The sequence below is a fragment of the Mixophyes fleayi genome, chromosome 1, assembly GCF_038048845.1.
Source record: "Mixophyes fleayi isolate aMixFle1 chromosome 1, aMixFle1.hap1, whole genome shotgun sequence".
Lineage (NCBI taxonomy): Eukaryota > Metazoa > Chordata > Amphibia > Anura > Limnodynastidae > Mixophyes > Mixophyes fleayi.
In genome coordinates, this window is record NC_134402.1 from 2,004,037 (window position 1) to 2,025,677 (window position 21,641).

Consider the following 21,641-nt stretch of genomic DNA (forward strand, 5'->3'; position numbering starts at 1 on the left):
GGTCTCTGCCCAGCTACACACAGAGCCTTCTGCTCTGACTAATGGGCCTCAGCCCCCTCTCTAACTCAGGGCTCTGAGCCCACTCACTAGGGCCTTGTGCCCTACTACCTAGGGGTCCTAGCGCCTGCCTGAGGCCTGTGGCCTTCCTAACTAACTGAGGGCCTTGTGCCCTTAATAACCTACAGGCTACCAGCCTCTAACCAGGCCCTCTGGCCTTCCTATGGCCTCTATGCCCCTAACTACCTAAGGGCCTTGTGCCCTTGTACCTGGGGCTCAGAGTCCCCCTCACTATCTAACAGGGGCTTGTCCCCTTTATATCAATATACTAATGGCCTACTGGCCCACTACTTCGTTGGGGCCTAGTGCCCAGGTCCCTGGGCCTTGTGCCCCTACTTTATTGTGCCACGGGCCTTGTGCCCGACTGTGCCCACGGGCCTAGTGCCCGACGTTATTGTTGAGTCTACTTACCTGCTCTGCGCAGGATACTCAACTTGACACGCCGTCTTCTGTTTCTTTCTTCTCCGGGTCTTCCAGACCCTCCAGCCGGCGGCGCCTCTTCTCCTCTTCGGCGCTGTTGAAGGCTGCTTGGCGGGGGCGCTCTCAGCCCTGACAAGGGCTCCCCGCCGACGATCTCCGCTCCGGCGGCTTGCTTGAAGTCTTCTGGCGGCAGGGTAGCTCACGGCCCTTACAAGGGCCCCCTGCCGCCGCTGCTGCTGCCTCAGTTGCTGGACGTCTGGACGAGACGTCCTCTCTCTTCCCCGCCGACGGACTTCTGGCAAAATGGCGCCACCCGGCGACTTATATAGTCGCCGGCGTGACGTCATCAGCCGGCGCGAGCGCTGATTGGCTCGCGTCGGCGCCAATCTTTTGAATGGCCGGGCGCGAGCCGCGATTGGCTCGCGCATCCGGCCGCTGATTGGCCAGTGGGGAAAGATGAGCCCTGATTGGCTCATCCTTCCCCCGCGCACAGGACCTGCAAGAAAGAAGTTATACTCACCGCCGCTGGATCGATGGACGGGTGAGTACTTCTCCTCTTCTGTCTTCACCCACTTGCAGGGCTCAGCTACCGGGGGACTCTTCATCCCCTTCCCGGGCACCAGGCGCATCTTCAGCCCCTCCAGGGGCATAGCGATGGCGGGCACCTTCACCCGCTTCTCGACCACCATCTCCACACTTGTAGTAATACTGCTACTTAATGTTAGGGTTCTGTTCAAAACCAATTCCTTAATTACAGCCATGGAGCAAGACACGTGATGTAAACGTTTTAAACTGTTTATTGCAGAAAAGTATAGTCCAGGGAAGGCAACATAAACAGTAAACAGTTCAGGCTGAATGGAACAATGGATTTCCAGATCTTGGCAAACAAAGGGTAAATAATAATGAGATGCAGCAAATAACTTAACTGAAAACAGGAACAGAGGCACATGCAGGTAATCCAGGAACAGAGGCACATGCAGGTAATCCAGGAACAGAGGCACATGCAGGTAATCCAGGAACAGAGAAACACATGAGCAGGCTAGGAACTTCAATGACCAGCAAAGGATTCAGGAATAAGCAGGCATATTTAGGCCACAGACAGGTGTGGATAATAACTAGCAGTGCAAGTTAACCCCTGATAGTAGGAACGGCCAATCAGCAGCACCTCTAGAGGATCACAGGTACTGCAGGGTAATATGCACACAGGGAACAAAGCAAATCATAACACTTACATCCTGGAACCTGTAGTGCACCAAGGACAAATTACTTTCATGTATTATTATTTTTATTATTAGTATTATTATTATTATTATCATCCCACACACCGGTCAGGGAAGGGCTATAGTGCTTTCATCCCAGGGGTGGGTACCTCTAGGGGGGGGGGGGGGGGGCTGCACATCTAGGGAATGTGTGTGGAAATACTTTATTCATTACTGTCATGATGTTAAAGTTTGGGGATACCTGACACCCTCATCATAAACTTCCTTATGACTAAAGATCCGTTCTGCCCTTTAAGTCGTAGGCGGTAGTAAGTGTTAATTGCATTTGAACACGGATTGCGATCATTGTGATAATTGTCAGTTTCTGAGCATGCACAGAGCAATTTCACGCAAAATATGTCAGGAAATGGTTCTTATGTTCATTATTGTATCAGGTCCCATGATCTTATAGTCATGGCAGTACGATGCACAATGGCTTAGTGGTTAGCACTTCTGTCTTACAGCACTGGGGTCATGAGTTCAATTCCCGTCCATGGCCTTATCTGTGAGGAGTTTGTATGGTCTCCCCGTGTTTGCGTGGGTTTTCTCCGGGTGCTCCGGTTTCCTCCCACACTCCAAAAAGATACTGGTAGGTTAATTGGCCGCTAACAAATTGACCCTAGTCTCTCTCTGTCTGTGTGTGTGTTAGGGAATTTAGACTGTAAGCCCCAATGAGGCAGGGACTGATGTGAGTGAGTTCTCTGTACAGCGCTGCGGAATCAGTGGCGCTATATAAATAAATGATGATGAAAATGATGATGATGATAATGATGATGATGATTCACTGCATATACTCTTATTGTATTCATTGTGTGGTGTCCTCATATGTTTCTTTTGTTTCTTTTTTAGTGTATGAACCAGATGCGAATATTGATGATTATTATATCACTGATCTGGGACATGAACATGTGAGCAACAAATCCATCAACAGTTCCTCATGTAAGGATCATTTCTCTTTTATTTTTTTTACCAATGGATTTCACTAGGTTCTGTTATCAGCCTTCATCTTCTGCTCATCCTTTATGTACAAAGATGTAAGTGTTTGGGGACAGAACAATCTGTAGCCAATAAGATTATCAGAATGATAATCTTAATAATATCCCCATTACATGTATGTATTGTCATCATGTGACATGTATGGAAGTTCAGTATGAGACATATATGGCAGGTAATAATTTGATGGCAGATCATTAAGGGACATGTATGGAAGGTCGTCATGTGAAATGTATGGCATGTAATCAGGTGATATGTATTGAATGTCTATTGGAAAAGAATCTGCACTAGAATAGTCTTTATATTAGAGATGCTCAGGCTCGGTTCCCCGAGAACAGAACACACCCGAACTTAGCATATCCGAGTACCGAGCTGAGCCAACTCGGTACTTTCGCGCTTTATCGTAATTGAAAACGAGGCAAAACCGTCATTGTTTTATCGGATCTTGCGAGTTTTTAATTCTGTAAGTACTGCCCTCCACGGCGATCTAGCGCCACAGAGGAACACAGAAGGAGTAGCACAGTCTGTAGAGCAGTTGGGCAGCAGCATAGATAGAATAGAAAGAGGAGGGTGTTATCAGTGTTCAACAAAGTCTATAGTGGCATGGCTTGGTGTAATTCTGCAGTCACATTCTACTGTGTTATATAGGTAACACACAAAGAGAAGAGCTCCATTGCTCCGGTGCTAATTGTCATTGCTGAAATGCAAATACTAGGGTTGGCAGGCTTGGTGTAATTTTGCAGTCACATTCTACTGTGTAATATAGGTAACCCACAGAAAGGAGAGCTCCATTGCTCCATTGCTAATTATCATTGCTGAAATACAAATACTAGGGTTGGCAGGCTTGGTGTAATTCTGCAGTCACATTCTACTGTGTTATATAGGTAACACACACAGAGGAGAGCTCCATTGCTAATTGTCATTGCTGAAATACTAACACTAGGGCTGGCAGGCTTTTCTTCTGAATTTGCAGTCAAATTGTCCGGTCCTCAGTCTCATGCCACTGTGTCCGGTACTGAGTTGCCTGCCGCAGCCTCTGCACCCGAGTCTCCTGCCGCAGCCTCTGCACCCGAGTCTCCTGCCGCAGCCTCTGCACCCGAGTCACCTGCAGCAGCCTCTGCACCTGAGTCTCCTGTCGCAGCCTATGTACCTGAGTATCCTATCGCTGTCTCCAGTTCTGAGTCGCCAGCTGCTGTCTCTGTTCCTGAAATTTAGCCTGCTCCAGAGGGGGGCTGCCCCTACAGCCTGCTCCTGAAACTTTGCATAAGGCTCAGCCCAAGTTGCCACTCTACACAGCTCAGACCGAGTTGCCAGTCGACGCGGTTCAGTCCGAGTTGCCATTCCATGCGGTTCAGCCCGAGTTGCCATTCCATGCGGTTCAGCCCGAGTTGCCTTTCCACGCAGTTCAGAGAGAGTTAGTACTTGCTGCTGTCTGCCCAGAGGCTTCTCAGCTGTCTGCCCTTAGGCTTCTCATAGTGCTGTTTGCCCAGAGGCATCTCACAGTGCTCTCTGCCCTGAGGCTTCTCATAGTGCTGTCTGCCCAGAGGCTTTTCACAGTGATGTCCCCTCCAAGTCTGCCGCCCAGTCCGGGCCTGCTGCCAAGTCTGCCGCCCAGTCCGGGCCTGCTGCCAAGTCTGCCGCCCAGTCCGGGCCTGCTGCCAAGTCTGCCGCCCAGTCCGGGCCTGCTGCCAAGTCTTCTGTCCTATCCGGGCCTGCTCCCAAGTCTTCTGTCCTGTCCGGGCCTGCTTCCAAGTCTTCCGCCCAGTCCAGGCCTGCTGCCAAGGTTGCCGCCTAGTCTGGGCCTGCTGCCAAATCTGCCGCCCAGTCGGGTCCCTGCTGCCAAGTCTGCCGCCCAGTCCAGGCCTGCTGCCAAGGTTGCCGCCTAGTCTGGGCCTGCTGCCAAATCTGCCGTCCAGTCGGGTCCCTGCTGCCAAGTCTGTCGCCCAGCCCTGCCTGCTGGCAAGTCTGCCGCCAAGTCCGGGCCTGCTGGCAAGTCTGTCGCCCAGCCCAGCCTGCTGCCAAGTCTGCCGCTCAGTCCAGGTCCTCCTTCAAGTGTGCCCAGCCCAAGGCACCTCTTGCCGAGAGTCTCCAGTTCGAGCCATCACCTACCTTTGAGGGGCAACCTTTCTCAATTTAGTGCTCTACTGAGGTTTTGTGCTGCTTATTTCCCCTCAGTACCTGGCCTTTTCAGTGACCCAAAGAGGCAGATTATGATTTTATTACCAAATTTTAGAGAAAAGGCCATGGAATGGGCAAACCCTTTGGTTGAAACTAATCACCCCATCCTATCTGACTTACAACTATTTGTTGAGGCAGTAATCAACAAGCTTTCACTATCTCCTGCAGTGCCATCTTGTGGATCACCTGTGCTTTCGGCAACATAACCCAGCACAACAGTCCTAGAACTACCTTTGTTCTCCTCCTAGGTGGCTCAGGCTCCAATTCTGAGGAAATCCCCTAAAAGGGGTGGACGTAATAGGAGAGAAGGGTCTGCACTGCTTGAACTTCGCTCTGGCATGACTTCTTTCTCCTTCCCTCCCATGGGCGAGGACTTTTCTGCCGCTTCCCCCATTGTGGACTATGATTCAGATGAATTAAGACATTTTTGGTGATCAGGCGTCTGGAATCCACCCTAAGGGGGGGGAGGGTACTGTCAGGACCTGCCGGGAATCCCCTTGCATTGTATGCTGCTTTGCCTGGCAGCTCCTGCCTTTTGGACTTTATTATTGTGTTCTTTATATATATATTGTGGCAGTACCTTTATTCTGCAGAGGTGCTGCTATTGTGCTTTCTTTGTTGTACTAGGGCAGGGGTAGGCAAAGAGCCATTTTGACTCGTTTTCCTGAAAAAAATAAAATTGGGAGCCGCAAAACCCTTATTTACTTACCTTCACACAGGTGGGGTCCCGGTCCTGGATCTTCTCTGCTCCTCCTTGGTGCACTCTCTGTCAACTGAATGATGCTGACGCGACCTTAGGGTCACGTCAGCCTCATTCAGTCAGCAGGGAGCTGTGTCGGGGGAGGAGCGCTCTCTCTTCTGCCGGCTCCCATTCATTTTTTATATTTTTTTAATTGCAATTAATTTAGCAAAGAGGGTGACAGATAGGTGCTCTGTCACCCACTTTGCCAATAACACCCGGACTCCGGAGCCGCAGCAGATGTCTGAAAGAGTCGCCTGCGGCTCCTGAGCTGCGAGTTGCCGACCCCCGTACTAGGGGTTAACCTCCTCATTAATTATCTCCTGCACCTGGGTACATCCCAACTTATACTTGTCACTCCCAGCATACATTGCTGGTTATTGTTGTCCCATGCTGTTGTTGCTTTTCCATGCTTCTGTGCTCTGGTTTACCTGTTGCCTGGGATCTCTTCATATCACCTGCTTACCTGCATCAGCCGTATACCTGATATTACTTTCTGCATTTCCCTGATATGCTGATTACTACACCATCTGGTTTGTACTTCCCAACAATAAACATCAGGTGTTTCATCATATTCCTGGCTCTTTAGCTCTATTTCTATTACCGCCGCGACTCTCCTTACCTTCCAGCTGGCGTCCTGGCCGTCGCTATGGTGACCTGGACGTCACTTCCGGTTTCAGCGGGACGCAAGGGATTCTCTGCCGTGTACCCGGCCAGCTGAATTTCAGCCGGGTGCGCGCGCTTCAGGCTCTTTAGACAATCATGGCTATTCGTTATCAGCTGTCAGGGCACATTAGGAATTACTATGCAGTGGGACACTGCATTTCTATTGGCCATTTTTCACTCCTGCCATTAGGCAAAACCTGTGGCTACTTTTAGAACTAGTCCTGATTGGTTCTTAGTGCTACTTAAGGCAGTGAGGTCTGCAACCTCATTGCCGGTTATAGCGTCCTGTTCACAGTTCTGCTGCCTGCTTGTGCTCTTCCTGTTTTGGTGTTTAAACCTGTGACCGACCTCCCGTGTATGACCCTTGCCTGTTCCTGGACTTTGAACCTTCGGTTCTGACCCTGACTATTTGCCTGTATTCCGGATTCTGCTCCTCTGCCAGTGCCCCTGACCTTTCGCTTGTCCCTGGATTTCGAACCTGTGCTTGTGACCTCTGACCTCGGCTCTCCTGTCCGCTGCTGTCCACCAATCACTATACTCCTGGGTTCCCTTTACAATGCAGCGCCGCTTGAAATTTAATCGCCGAACAGGCTGAACACGCGGGTGTTGAAGAACCCGCATGTTCATACATTTACCGCCAAGTGGTAATTATAACTAATATATAAGCGTGTAGTCACCACATTGAGTAAAAGGGGTTATAAGTGAAATTTCTTACCGCAGCCGCGGCTTAAGTATATTGGAGACCCCGAGTGTGGAACCGCAACACGTGTATCAAACTTCCAGCTGGGGTTCAACTTCTTACCACTTCAGCGGCTATCTAGATTGAAAAGTCCACATACCTCCAAGAATTGAAATGGTTCCATGATTGCAGCCAGCAGATGGCAAATGTCCTCCCAGCAGTAGGAAACATAAGATAACTTTTTACGGTATAATCAGCTCCAGGTGTAAAGCAGAAATAATCTCTTCGGTGCGCACCGCAAATCCAGATCCAGATAGAGAACAGACATATAAGTTAAAGTCCCACTAATTATTAAAATCTCCAGCCCGGCAATAAAGCTCGGGATAGGGCGAGCAACATATAGCAAAGGCGACGCGTTTCGTCTGATACACAGACACTGTAATACACTGTTTAGGTAGTTGTCCTTTTTAAAGGAAGTGTTTCATTATCGAAATTATAATCATCTGTTGAGGTCATTGAAGTCCTAAAGGTGCAGGCATCTATCAATGCACTTAGAAGGAATACATGTATTCACAAAATCCACCTACATATGTATGATTATAACAGAAAAGAATTGTTCTTATAATTATAAAGAAAACTGAATATTTCAAACACATATATAAATATATAAAGATTCAAAAGATAATTGTAAAAAACAATCAAATAAAAATAAACATAAAAATAAATATAGTTAAATTAAATCAAATTAAAAATAATCATAATCAAAATAATTAAAATAGTTAAAAATCATAAACATGGATATAAATAGGTCCCCGTGTATGCGTGCATGCATGTGTCCCCCCAGGCATGAAAGTTACACACACACACACACATATGCATATAAAGGAATGTAATTCATAAGTACACCATCAGGAAGCAGCGCCGAGCGTCTTGTTGCCTAGCAACGAGAACGCAGAGGCTCTGCACATGCACCGGCGACTGCCAGGCATAGATGCGTCCCATTGCCTAGCGACAGAGCTGCAGGGGATGGCGCCCATTCCCGGTGCCTTACATGAGGATAGAGGAACAGCGAAAAGCCATCCACGCTTATTCCACCAGCCATAGCATTGGGAAAGAAGGGGGAATGTATTTTAGTCCAGCACAGTGGAGAATACTTTCCGTGTTGTGTAAGGTGCTGAAACCATTCAAAATAGTCACCTGTGAAGTGAGTTCAGACACTGCTAGCTTGAGCCAAGTGAGTCCTTTAATTAGACTTTTGTAAAAGCAGCTTGAGAAATTGAAGAAGAAGATGAAACAAAGCAATTACGCTAAGTATATAAAGTACTTTATTAGCTTCGCCAGCATCCAAGAGTTATCAACATCTTGAAATCGGATCACTACATTTTGGCGACTATGTTTGATCCCATGCTGAAGAGCTATGTCTTCCCTTTACTTCCAACTGACCCAGATCTCCAGAGATGTAATAAGTTCCTTATGAGCGAGTTGACAGCTCAAGTGGTAGCTCAAGTGTCTAAGAACAATTCCATTTTACACCACTTTTCTTTCCTGCCACTGCTGTGTGGCAATGTCTCCTAAATGTGATATAAATTTCTATGTTTGTGCCGTTGCTCTAACTAGCCAGCTCGCTGCAGTTTTACAGTTCCTTGACAGCACTGTTAGCTTAGCTGCCTTAAGCCCATTGTTAGCTTGTTTTGTGGGGGCCCAAACAAACCAAGCACTTAAGCCACAAAAGTGGCACTCCTTGTCGTTGAAGTGCTTGGTTTGTTAAACTGTGCATGTCCTTTTCTAGATCCAACAAAAGGGTGGGGGGAGAGCCCAAGGACAATTCCATCTTGCACCACTTTTCTTTCCTTGCACTGCTGCGTGGCACTGGCAATGTTTCCTACATGTGATGTAAACTGCTGTGTATTTGTGCCGTTGCTCTAACCAGCCAGCTCGCTGCAGTTTTACAGTTCATTGACAGCACTGTTAGCTTAGCTACCTTAAGCCCATTGTTAGATTGTTTGATGGGGGCCCAAACAAACCAAGCACTTCAGTCACAAAAGTGGCACTCCTTGTCGCTGGAGTGCTTGACCTTCTGTTTCTGTGTGAGTTTATTAAACCATTTAAACATATGTGTGGGTGGATCCCAAGGACAATTCCATCTTGCACCACTTTTCTTTTCTGACACTGTTGTGTGGCAATGTTTCCTAGACGTGATTATTAAAGTAATTCTATCGTTTTTCAATAAGCATTTTCTAAGCGCTTTGTGTTTCCAATGCACAAAGATTTATTTTAGCAGATGCAAAATTTAACAATTCAATACATGATTATACAGTACAGCCAACACCAAAAGATGAATACATACCGGTGCGCACGCTTGCTCTAGCTGCGCTCCCACTGGTACCTGCACACAGTACTTCACTCCAGAATACTGTGGTCAGAGAATGACTGAAGCCAGTGCCAGCACAGCTATATTATATACACTCAGTGTTGCAGAGAAAACAATGCAGATGACGTAGCTTGCTTCTATAGGTCCAGACTGTCATGCGCCGTCCCACACGGCCGCCTTTCCTTCCGACCAGTAGACGCATCACTTCCGGATCCCCTGCTGCCCGACCTCTGCAAAGACAGCGTGCCCCGTTGCTAGGCAACGGGACGCTATAGTGGATTCCCAGCGTTGCGGATGACAGCGCTGCAGCGCTGATGCTGATTGGTGCACTGTGGTATTTAAACTTCCTCTGGCCCTCCTACCAGTGCCAGAGTATCAGGTCTTCCTGCCTCCAGCGTTTGTGTGCACCAGTTTCTGCATTTGTTCCTGATTATCCTTGTGCTGCCTGTGACCTTTTGCCCCGGACCGTTTGACCACCTCTATTTGGATTCTGCCTTTGTACTACGCTACCTGAAAGTTACCGACCCGGCTTGCCTCACCATTCTTCTGGATATCCCTTTGTATCACTGCTACCAGAACGTTACCGACCCGTCCTGTCTGACACCTCCTTGTATCTCGCTGTTGACTCTTGGAAGGACCGCGACCTGCGTGCCACTGCAGCGGAGTCCATACTTCCTTGCGGGGGTTCCTGGTGAATTCCAGGGGCACGTTAGATTCTGCACCTTCCTCTGAATTGCGCCAACAATAGCAGGTACGCTATATAGTTGTGACAGAATACTCTGGACATGACAACGGAGGGGCCTGGTGAACCGTCAGCTCGAGATCTACTCCTGCACCTGGCTCAGCGAGTGGAACAACAGGAAGCAGCCCAGGCCCATCTCCTACAATGTGTTCAAGGGATATCAACCCGTTTCGATACATTACAGGGTGCTTTACCCGCTACACCAGCCATAACCTCTTCTGCGTCTGCAGCATCCAGTGTGGTTACGGTCTCTACAGCGGCCTCCTGTCTACGCATCCCGACACCCGAAAAATTTGACGGAGATCCCAAAAAATGCAGGGGCTTTTTGAACCAATGTGCCATTCAATTTGAGTGTAACCCAGGGGCCTTTTCTTCAGAACGCACCAAAGTGGCCTTTCTCATCTCCCTCCTCAGTGGTCAAGCTCTTGCCTGGGCCTCACCTTTATGGGAACGAGGGGATCCCCTTCTCAGCAGCTCAAACTCTTTCATTGAGGCTTTTAGAAGAGTCTTTGACGATCCCGGGAGAGTTGCTTCTGCAGCTACTAGCTTGTTGAACCTCCGTCAAGGTGATCTGTCCGTGGGACAATACGCAGTTCAATTTCGGACTCTGGCTTCCGAGTTAAAATGGAACAACAAAGCACTGGTGGCAACCTTTTGGCAGGGTCTGTTTGATCGGATTAAAGATGAGTTAATTTCCAGAGAACTCCCGGCTGATCTTGATTCCCTCATCTCAATGTGCATAAAGGTGGATTTTCGCTACCAAGAGCGCACGCAACAACGCTCTCCTGGCAAACGGTTCGTATCATGGCTAGCGCCTCAGTTTCAAAACCCCATCTTGCCAGTGGACGAACCAATGCAAGTAGGACATTCTAAATTATCCCCAGAGGAGTGAGAGAGACGCTTCAAACAACGTCTGTGTCTTCATTGTGGAGATCCGGGACATCTGCTGAAAGTTTGTCCCAAAAGATCGGGAAACTCTTCCTCCTAAATGGTGGTAGGGAGGCCGCTTTAGGAGAGTACACTGTTGCTCCCTATTCCAAGAATTCCCCAGAATTTCTGATGGCTGTCAACCTAAAGGTACCTTCTCCACCACGGCCTTTGTGGACTCCGGCTCCTCCGGGAACTTTATTTCGGCGGATCTGGCTTCGCAGCTCCAAATACCCTTAAAACCATTGCCTCAACCGTTATCCCTGACAGCAGTCGACGGTAGTCGTGTCACTCACTGCTCCATCTCCTCCGTGACTTCTCCTGTTCGGTTGATGGTAGGAGTACTTCATAGCGAGGTGATCCAACTTTTGGTTTAGCTGAAGTCCATTAACCCCCTCATCTTGGGGCTACCGTGGTTAAGGATGCATTCTCCCCAAATGGATTGGGGCCTCGCTCAATGTATTTTGTGGGGTTCAGGATGTTGCCTTAAATGTTTGTCCAAAGTCTTGCCTCCAAGATTTCAAGTGATGGCCCATTTCGAGTTAACCAATCTTCCTGCGGCCTATATGGAATTCCAAGATGTATTCAGCAAGGTGGAAGCAGAGACCCTGCCTCCTCATCGTCCCTGGGATTGCGCTATCGTTTTGTCTCCTGACCAACCGATCCCCAAAGGTCGGACCTATCCTTTATCTCGTCCAGAAACGTCAGCCATGTCTCAATACATCACAGAGAACCTAAAACAGGGATTTATTCGTAGGTCCACTTCCCCAGCTGGTGCAGGTTTCTTTTTCGTTAAGAAGAAGGATGGGTCGCTTCGGCCTTGTATTGATTATCGTCCTCTAAATCGCATCACTGTCAAAAATCGATATCCACTGCCTCTCATCTCTGACCTGTTTGACAGGCTCAGTGGATCTCATTTTTTTTTTAAATTAGACCTCCGTGCGGCCTATAATTTGATTCGCATCAAGAAAGGGGACGAATGGAAGACGGCCTTTAACACCAGAGATGGGCATTTCGAGTACCTGGTGATGCCCTTCGGCCTCTGTAACGCCCCAGCTATCTTCCAAACCTTTGTTAATTATATCTTTCATGACCTGTTATACACTTCTGTGGTAGTGTATTTAGACGATATTTTAATATTCTCTAAAGATTTGAAATCTCATCAGGAACAAGTAAAGGAGGTCCTACGTAGACTCCGGAAACACCACCTCTACTGCAAGTTGGAGAAATGCGTGTTTGAAGTCACTCAGGTACCTTTTCTCGGTTTCATTGTGTCAGGTCAATGTCTATGTATGGATCCCACCAAGGTGACAGCTATCCTGGATTGGCCTCAACCACAAGGCCTTAAAGTGATTCAAAGGTTCAATGGCTTCGCGAACTATTATCGCTAATTTATTCGGGGGTTCTCCTCCATCATAGCTCCCATTACAGCTTTAACCAGGAAGACTGCCAATCCTAGGGTCTGGTCCCCAGAGGCCATTTCTGCCTTCACAACATTAAAGAAAGCATTCTCTTCAGCTCCAGTTCTGTCTCAGCAAGACCAGGAACGACCCTTCTTCTTAGAGGTAGATGCATCCTCTGTAGGCATTGGTGCTGTGCTTTTTCAAGAATCTCCTTCTGGCTCTCACAATCTGTGTGTTTTTTTCTCCAGACGATTCCTTCCGAGTAAATGTAATTATGGAATTGAGGACAAGGAGTTACTGGCCATCAAGGCTGCCCTGGAGGAATGGCGACATTTGTTGGAGGGGGCTATATTTCCTGTTACTGTTTTTACCGATCATCGGCACCTAGTGTTTATTCAGGAAGCTTGTTGCCTTAATCCTCGGCAAGCCCGCTGGGCATCCTTCTTTGCTCGATTTAACATGAATGTCACGGGCACTAGGAGTCTTTACCCAGGGATCACCAGATGGTAGGCTTACCAGAGCAATGTAGATGGTAATAGGGTACTCTGGTAGCTGGGTGATCACGGAACATGAAATGATGACCGATGAGATGCTCAGGAAAGTCTATGACTAGCAACACTGGTAATACTGAGGTAATGATACACAAGGAACTGTATGGACAAGGACACGTGAAGGTAGTCAGTGGTCTGCGATAGCAAGTTGTACCACTGCTATAGTGAGGAGGAATGTCCAACAGAAACAAGGAGGTGATGAGAGTCAGCGGTCTGCGGGTAGCAAGTTGTACCGCTGTCTGAGTGAAGGAATGGAATCCAAGTGGAGGTATCCAGGTAGTCAGTGGTCTGCGGTAGCAAGTTGTACCACTGCTATGTGAGAGGATAATGGAACAGGTGATACCGGAAACAGGGATCAGTGGTCTGACATCAGCAAGTTGTACCACTGCATATATATGTGAGGAGGTGCACGGGGGAAGACTGCAACACAGGATATACACAGGCACCTTATACACGATCCACAGTAATATGCACAATATAGGTATATATATATATAAATGACTGATCAAGTCTGCAATCTAGAAAGTCTCTTGAAGTAGTCCAGCACAATGATAACACAGTCAATGATGGCAATAGACTCAGCGGATAGCAGACTCCAGAGAGAACCAAACACAGTCCAGCAAGATATGCAATACACAGCACAGTCAATGAGAAGTATGCATACCGTGGTTCAGCAGTAGCAGTCAGATGGGATTGCAGCGGTACCTGAGCGGCTGGAGGCCGACTGGATAGGAAGTCCCTGGATAGGAGAAGCAGCGGTCTAGCAGGTGCAGCGCACAGGTGAGTAGACCGACAGGGACACGAATCCACAGGAGTCAGCAACACGTGGAACTGGACTCATAGGAAACCCAGGAGAATGGAGATGATCCAGCAGAGGGTAGTAGAAGAGATACAAATCCAATGCTGACAGGAGGGTAGAGGCCAGTGGAACACGTGAAGGCGTGGAGAGTGGATCAGCAGGAGATGGACGATAGCGCTGACCACAGCGGCAGGACTCAGCGGCACACGGAGGTAACCAGTAGCAACCACAGGAACCAACAGCGATGGGAAACAGGAGTGCAGCGCAGGGCAGGAGCTGTAGATCACGAAGGGTAGCAGATGGTAATGGAAAGCGGCAGTCTCGAGGAAGCCACAGCAGAGATGAGATGAGAGTGTAGTGCACGGAGGCAGCGGATAGTAATCAGCTGGCAGTCACGATGTTGAACACAGGCGAGTTGCAAGCAGGAGACTGTAGTGCACGGAGGCAGCGGATAGTAGTCAGCTGGCAGTCACGATGTTAAACACAGGCGAGTTGCAAGCAGGAGACTGTAGTGCACGGAGGCAGCGGATAGCAATCAGCAAACAGACTTGATGAGAAGCAGGTGAGTGAGGTAAAAGCTGGAGTGCACGGAGGCAGCGGATAGCAATGAGCAAACAGTCACATAGATATAAAATAACGTTGAAGTGGTGTAGAAGACTGAAGTGCACGGAGGCAGCGGATAGGAATCAGCAAACAGTCATGATGATATAAAATAACGTTGAAGTGGTTTAGAAGACTGTAGTGCACGGAGGCAGCGGATAAGAATCAGCAAACAGTCCTGATGATACAGTTGATGGTAGAAGTGGTATGGAAACCACAGTAGTAGAAGTGGTTTGGAAACCACAGGAATCAGCAGCACTGAATACACAAGTAATACAGGAACACCTTCAGAGACTCATGAGGAATGAGACTCCAAGATCAGGCAACGTGGTAGTGACCACAGGTGCTTAATATAGGGAGGTTGCCTGATCTGCCAATTAAGTTAAAGGGGTATACACTGAAGTATAGAAAAGGGCTGCGCATGCGCAGACCCTCAGGATGGTGGACGGCCACGGTTCCTAAATGTCCGGGAAGAGGCACTCACGGTCCGGTGAGTGACAGTACCCCCCCTTTTAAAGGCGGGCACAGAACGCCTGGAACCGGGCTTGTCCGGATTTTTGGAGTAAAACTTCTTCAAAAGGGCAGGAGCATTAAGATCTTCAGCTTTGATCCAAGAGCGCTCCTCAGGACCAAAGCCCTTCCAATGAACGAGGAAGTGGAGGACTCCTCGCGAAATTTTTGCATCTAGTACCTCGGTAATCTCAAAATCCTCCTCCTGATGGACTTGAACTGGCTGCGGAGCTGAGGGAGGAGTTGAAAAACGGTTGATAATAAGAGGTTTGAGCAAAGATACATGGAAGGCATTAGAAATCCGAAGACTCTTAGGAAGAAGGAGTTTCACACATACTGGATTGATAACTTGAATGATCCTATATGGACCAATAAAACGAGGGGCGAATTTCATGGATGGAACCTTCAAACGAATATTTTTTGTGGATAACCAGACACGATCTCCAATTTTTAGTGGTGGAATAGCCCGCCTCTTCTTATCAGCGAAAGATTTATATTTGACAGATGTCTTCTTTAAACAGGTTCTAACCTGAGACCAGATATTTTTAAAGGTCTGACAAACAGTCTCCACCGCAGGAACTTGGGTGGGCGGGAGGGCAGGAAATTCCGGAAAAGACGGATGGTGACCGTAGACCACAAAGAATGGAGTTTTGGATGATGACTCATGGTACATGTTGTTATGGGCGAACTCAGCCCAAGGGAGTAACTCTACCCAGTTGTCTTGATTGGCTGATGAAAATATCCTTATAAAAGTCTCAAGATCTTGATTGACACGTTCGGTTTGTCCATTGGATTGTGGATGGTAAGAAGATGAGAGTGCTAATCGTATGCCCAAGGTTTTACAAAGGGCTCGCCAGAATCTGGACACGAATTGTACTCCTCTATCAGACACAATCTCAGATGGACATCCATGGATACGGAAGATCTCTTTAATGAAATGTTCAGCCAGGATAGACGAGGAAGGCAAACCAGACAGAGGGATGAAATGAGCCATCTTCGAAAATCTGTCCACTACCACCCAAATAGTGTTATGGTTCTTACTAGGTGGTAAGTCAGTAACGAAATCCATACTAATATGGGTCCATGGTTTGGACGGAATGGGTAGTGGTCGCAGCAACCCTGCTGGGGTTCTGCGGGAGGATTTGAATTGCGAACATAATTCACAGGAAGCAATGAACTCTTTGACGTCTCTCCTCATTGAAGGCCACCAGTAACTTCGAGAGAGGATCTCAAAAGTCTTGTGTTCACCGGCGTGTCCAGAAAAACGAGAGGCATGGAACCACGAAAGGATTTTCCTCCTTAGAGTAGAAGGCACGAGGGTCTTCCCAAATGGTAGCGTTTTGGTGGATGAAGCAGCCAGTGAGATACATTTGGGGTCTAGAATGGTATGGTTGGAAACCTCTTCTATATCAGAGGACGTAGCAAAGGCTCTAGATAAGGCATCAGCTTTTTTGTTCTTGGCAGCTGGTTTGAAGGTAATTATTAATTCAAAACGGGAAAAGAAAAGAGACCATCTTGCTTGACGAGGGTTCAAGCATTGGGCAGACTGAAGATATGACAAGTTCTTATGATCCGTGAAGATCGTCACCGGATGGCGAGCTCCCTCCAACAAGTATCTCCATTCCTCTAATGCGGCTTTGATAGCCAGTAATTCCTTGTTTCCGATGGTATAATTCTTCTCTGCGGGTAGGAGACCCCGAGAATAGAAGGCACAAGGGTGGAATTTTTGCTGTTCCGAGCGTTGGGAGAGAATAGCTCCTAAGCCCACATTAGAGGCATCTACTTCTAGGAAAAAAGGGAGTGTCACATCAGGCTGACGAAGGATTGGAGCCGAAGAGAAGGACTCTTTTAATGTTTGAAAGGCTTGAATAGCCTCAGTAGACCATTGCTTAGGATTAGCCCCTTTACGAGTCAGGGCCACAATAGGAGATGCAATGGAAGAAAAATCTTGAATGAAGCGTCTATAGTAATTGGCAAAACCTAAAAAACGCTGGATGGCACGAAGAGTAGTTGGCTGGGGCCAATGTAGTACAGCATTTACTTTGTCAGGATCCATCTTCAGACCAACTCCGGAAACAATATACCCCAAGAATGGAATCTGGGGTAATTCGAATGAACATTTTTCTAATTTACAGAACAATGAATTTTCCCGTAGCCTGGAGAGGACTTCTGCCACATGTTGGTGGTGAGAAGGCAGGTCCTGTGAAAAAATCAATATGTCGTCCAGGTAGACGACGACACATACATATAATAAGTCCCGAAAAGTCTCATTAATGAAGCCCTGAAAAACAGCGGGGGCATTACATAGCCCGAAAGGCATTACCAGATATTCGTAATGCCCGTCTCTGGTGTTAAACGCCGTCTTCCATTCGTCACCGGAACGGATTCTGATTAAATTGTAAGCACCACGAAGATCCAACTTAGTAAAAATACGGGCTCCCTTGATGCGGTCAAATAGCTCAGTGATCAACGGAATGGGATACCGGTTCTTGATAGTAATGGCATTGAGTCCACGAAAATCTATACAAGGGCGTAATGATCCATCCTTCTTTTTGACAAAGAAGAACCCAGCTCCAGCGGGCGAGGTGGAAGGTCGAATGAACCCACGCTGGAGGTTCTCCCGTATATATTCAGATGTAGCTTGAGTTTCAGGTAACGAGAGTGGATAGACCCGGCCTCTGGGAGGAGTCTTGCCAGGAAGAAGATCAATCGGACAATCCCAAGAACGATGAGGAGGAAGACGTTCAGACTGAGCTTTATCAAAAACATCGGTAAATGAAGCATATTGAGGAGGGAGTCCCGATGAAATAGCTGAAATGGAAGCTTGCTGTACCTTGAGAGGAATGACTTGGGAAAGGCAATGATGGTGACATTCAGGCCCCCAAGACGTGACTTGAGGGGTGCGCCAGTCAATCTGGGGAGAGTGACACTGAAGCCATGGAAGGCCTAGGACAATCGGACTTGTCGTAACAGGAAGAATTAAAAACGATATCTCTTCATGATGCAGAGCACCAATCTGAAGGGTTACTGGAGACGTACTCTGGGTGATGAGACCGTTGATGAGACGTGATCCATCGATAGCCGTCACAGTAATGGGAGTTTTTAAGGTAATCATTGGTAGAGACCATTGATTAACTAACGATTTGGAAATAAAATTTCCTGCTGCTCCGGAGTCAATCAATGCCTGTGACTCAAAGGTCTTGGTAGCAAAGGAAATAGTCACATCAAAAGCGCAGACTTTAGATTTCATAGACGATGGAGAGGACTCCAGGGACCCTAACTTCACCTCTCCAGAACTAGTTAGGGCCTGGCATTTCCCGATCTCTTAGGGCAGGAGCTGAGGACATGAGTGGAATCAGCACAATAGATACAGAGTCTATTCTTAACTCTTCGTTTCCTCTCCTCAGAAGATAACTTGGAACGTCCAATCTCCATGGGAATCACAGCGGGTGAAACTGGACGAAATTGAGGGTTAGAGCGAAAAGGTGCTTTAGCAGAAGTCGTTTTCTCAGCCTCTCTTTCACGAAATCTCATATCAACACGATGGCATAGAGAGATCAAATCTTCAAGTGACGAAGGAAGCTCTTGGGTAGTCAGTGCATCTTTAATTTTATCGGAAAGCCCCTGCCAGAAGGCGGCAACTAGGGCTTCAGTGTTCCACTGAAGTTCAGAGGCTAAGATCCTAAATTGAATGACGTACTGGCCTACAGTATGAGATCCTTGTCGCAGACGGAGGATGCTGGAAGCAGCGGAGGTCACACGACCCGGTTCATCGAACACACTTCGGAATGTAGAAATGAATTTGGCACTATCTTGTAATATCGGATCGTTCCTCTCCCACAGAGGGGAGGCCCAAGCCAGGGCTTGTCCTGAAAACAAAGAGATAAGATAGGCCACTCTGGAACGATGGGTAGAAAAATTTTGAGGTTGGAGCTCAAAATGGACTGAACATTGGTTAAGGAAACCCCTACAAGTTTTGGGGTCTCCATCGTACTTTGACGGAGTAGGCAGGTGAAGCGTGGAAGCTATAGACACCTGGGATGGCAATGGGGAAACGGAGGAAAGCACAGGAGCTTCAGTAGTAGCTGTCACAGTCTGTCCAGATGTTCCTTGGGAGGTTAATGACTGATAACACTGAAGTAACAGCTGTTGGCGGGCATCCTGTTGCTCCACACGGCTAACCAGATGTTGCAGCATCTCTTTGGCGGTAGGTTCCACATCTGGGTCTGTCATGCCTGATCTTACTGTCACGGGCACTAGGAGTCTTTACCCAGGGATCACCAGATGGTAGGCTTACCAGAGCAATGTAGATGGTAATAGGGTACTCTGGTAGCTGGGTGATCACGGAACATGAAATGATGACCGATGAGATGCTCAGGAAAGTCTATGACTAGCAACACTGGTAATACTAAGGTAATGATACACAAGGAACTGTATGGACAAGGACACGTGAAGGTAGTCAGTGGTCTGCGATAGCAAGTTGTACCACTGCTATAGTGAGGAGGAATGTCCAACAGAAACAAGGAGGTGATGAGAGTCAGCGGTCTGCGGGTAGCAAGTTGTACCGCTGTCTGAGTGAAGGAATGGAATCCAAGTGGAGGTATCCAGGTAGTCAGTGGTCTGCGGTAGCAAGTTGTACCACTGCTATGTGAGAGGATAATGGAACAGGTGATACCGGAAACAGGGATCAGTGGTCTGACATCAGCAAGTTGTACCACTGCATATATATGTGAGGAGGTGCACGGGGGAAGACTGCAACACAGGATATACACAGGCACCTTATACACGATCCACAGTAATATGCACAATATAGGTATATATATATATAAATGACTGATCAAGTCTGCAATCTAGAAAGTCTCTTGAAGTAGTCCAGCACAATGATAACACAGTCAATGATGGCAATAGACTCAGCGGATAGCAGACTCCAGAGAGAACCAAACACAGTCCAGCAAGATATGCAATACACAGCACAGTCAATGAGAAGTATGCATACCGTGGTTCAGCAGTAGCAGTCAGATGGGATTGCAGCGGTACCTGAGCGGCTGGAGGCCGACTGGATAGGAAGTCCCTGGATAGGAGAAGCAGCGGTCTAGCAGGTGCAGCGCACAGGTGAGTAGACCGACAGGGACACGAATCCACAGGAGTCAGCAACACGTGGAACTGGACTCATAGGAAACCCAGGAGAATGGAGATGATCCAGCAGAGGGTAGTAGAAGAGATACAAATCCAATGCTGACAGGAGGGTAGAGGCCAGTGGAACACGTGAAGGCGTGGAGAGTGGATCAGCAGGAGATGGACGATAGCGCTGACCACAGCGGCAGGACTCAGCGGCACACGGAGGTAACCAGTAGCAACCACAGGAACCAACAGCGATGGGAAACAGGAGTGCAGCGCAGGGCAGGAGCTGTAGATCACGAAGGGTAGCAGATGGTAATGGAAAGCGGCAGTCTCGAGGAAGCCACAGCAGAGATGAGATGAGAGTGTAGTGCACGGAGGCAGCGGATAGTAATCAGCTGGCAGTCACGATGTTGAACACAGGCGAGTTGCAAGCAGGAGACTGTAGTGCACGGAGGCAGCGGATAGTAGTCAGCTGGCAGTCACGATGTTAAACACAGGCGAGTTGCAAGCAGGAGACTGTAGTGCACGGAGGCAGCGGATAGCAATCAGCAAACAGACTTGATGAGAAGCAGGTGAGTGAGGTAAAAGCTGGAGTGCACGGAGGCAGCGGATAGCAATGAGCAAACAGTCACATAGATATAAAATAACGTTGAAGTGGTGTAGAAGACTGAAGTGCACGGAGGCAGCAGATAGGAATCAGCAAACAGTCATGATGATATAAAATAACGTTGAAGTGGTTTAGAAGACTGTAGTGCACGGAGGCAGCGGATAAGAATCAGCAAACAGTCCTGATGATACAGTTGATGGTAGAAGTGGTATGGAAACCACAGTAGTAGAAGTGGTTTGGAAACCACAGGAATCAGCAGCACTGAATACACAAGTAATACAGGAACACCTTCAGAGACTCATGAGGAATGAGACTCCAAGATCAGGCAACGTGGTAGTGACCACAGGTGCTTAATATAGGGAGGTTGCCTGATCTGCCAATTAAGTTAAAGGGGTATACACTGAAGTATAGAAAAGGGCTGCGCATGCGCAGACCCTCAGGATGGTGGACGGCCACGGTTCCTAAATGTCCGGGAAGAGGCACTCACGGTCCGGTGAGTGACAATGAAGCTCACATTCTGCCCTGGTGCCAAGAACGGACGTGCAGATGCATTATCTCGCTCATTTGACGATTCTGATCGCCTAAGACCGTTGGTTCCTCAGCATATTATTGATCCTTCTAATATCGTAGCTCTCACTAGAACCAAGTCGTCCTCTCCTCCTCCAGGCCGGTCATTTTTGGAACCCCATCTCCGGCTCAAGACCCTACAGTGGGCTCATTCATCCCGCATTGCCGGCCATGCTGGAATAAAGAAGACCACAGCATTGCTTTAACGTCGCTTGTGGTGGCCTACTGTACGTGCCGATATTTGCAAATTCATTGCCTCCTGCACTACTTGTGCTCAACACAAGACTTGTAGAAGAGCTCCGGCAGGGCTCCTCCGTCCACTCCCTATTCCCAATGCTCTTTGGGAAAGTGTGGCCATGGATTTTTATCACAGATCTACCCCACAGTGCAGGGTTTACTACTATCTGGGTGGTCATTGATCGCTTTTCGAAGATGGCACACTTTATTCCTCT

General features: G+C 48.0%; 1 protein-coding gene across 2 annotated transcripts in view; it reads left to right on the top strand.

Annotated features, from left to right (window-relative positions):
• Positions 1–21,641, top strand: part of LOC142097491 (proteinase-activated receptor 1-like) — a 310,042-nt gene that overhangs the window by 80,097 nt on the left and 208,304 nt on the right. For both annotated transcript variants that reach the window (XM_075179488.1, XM_075179407.1), the window contains exon 3: positions 2,586–2,675. In XM_075179488.1, the coding sequence (XP_075035589.1) occupies positions 2,586–2,675 (90 nt within the window). The remainder of the gene's footprint in view (positions 1–2,585; positions 2,676–21,641) is intronic.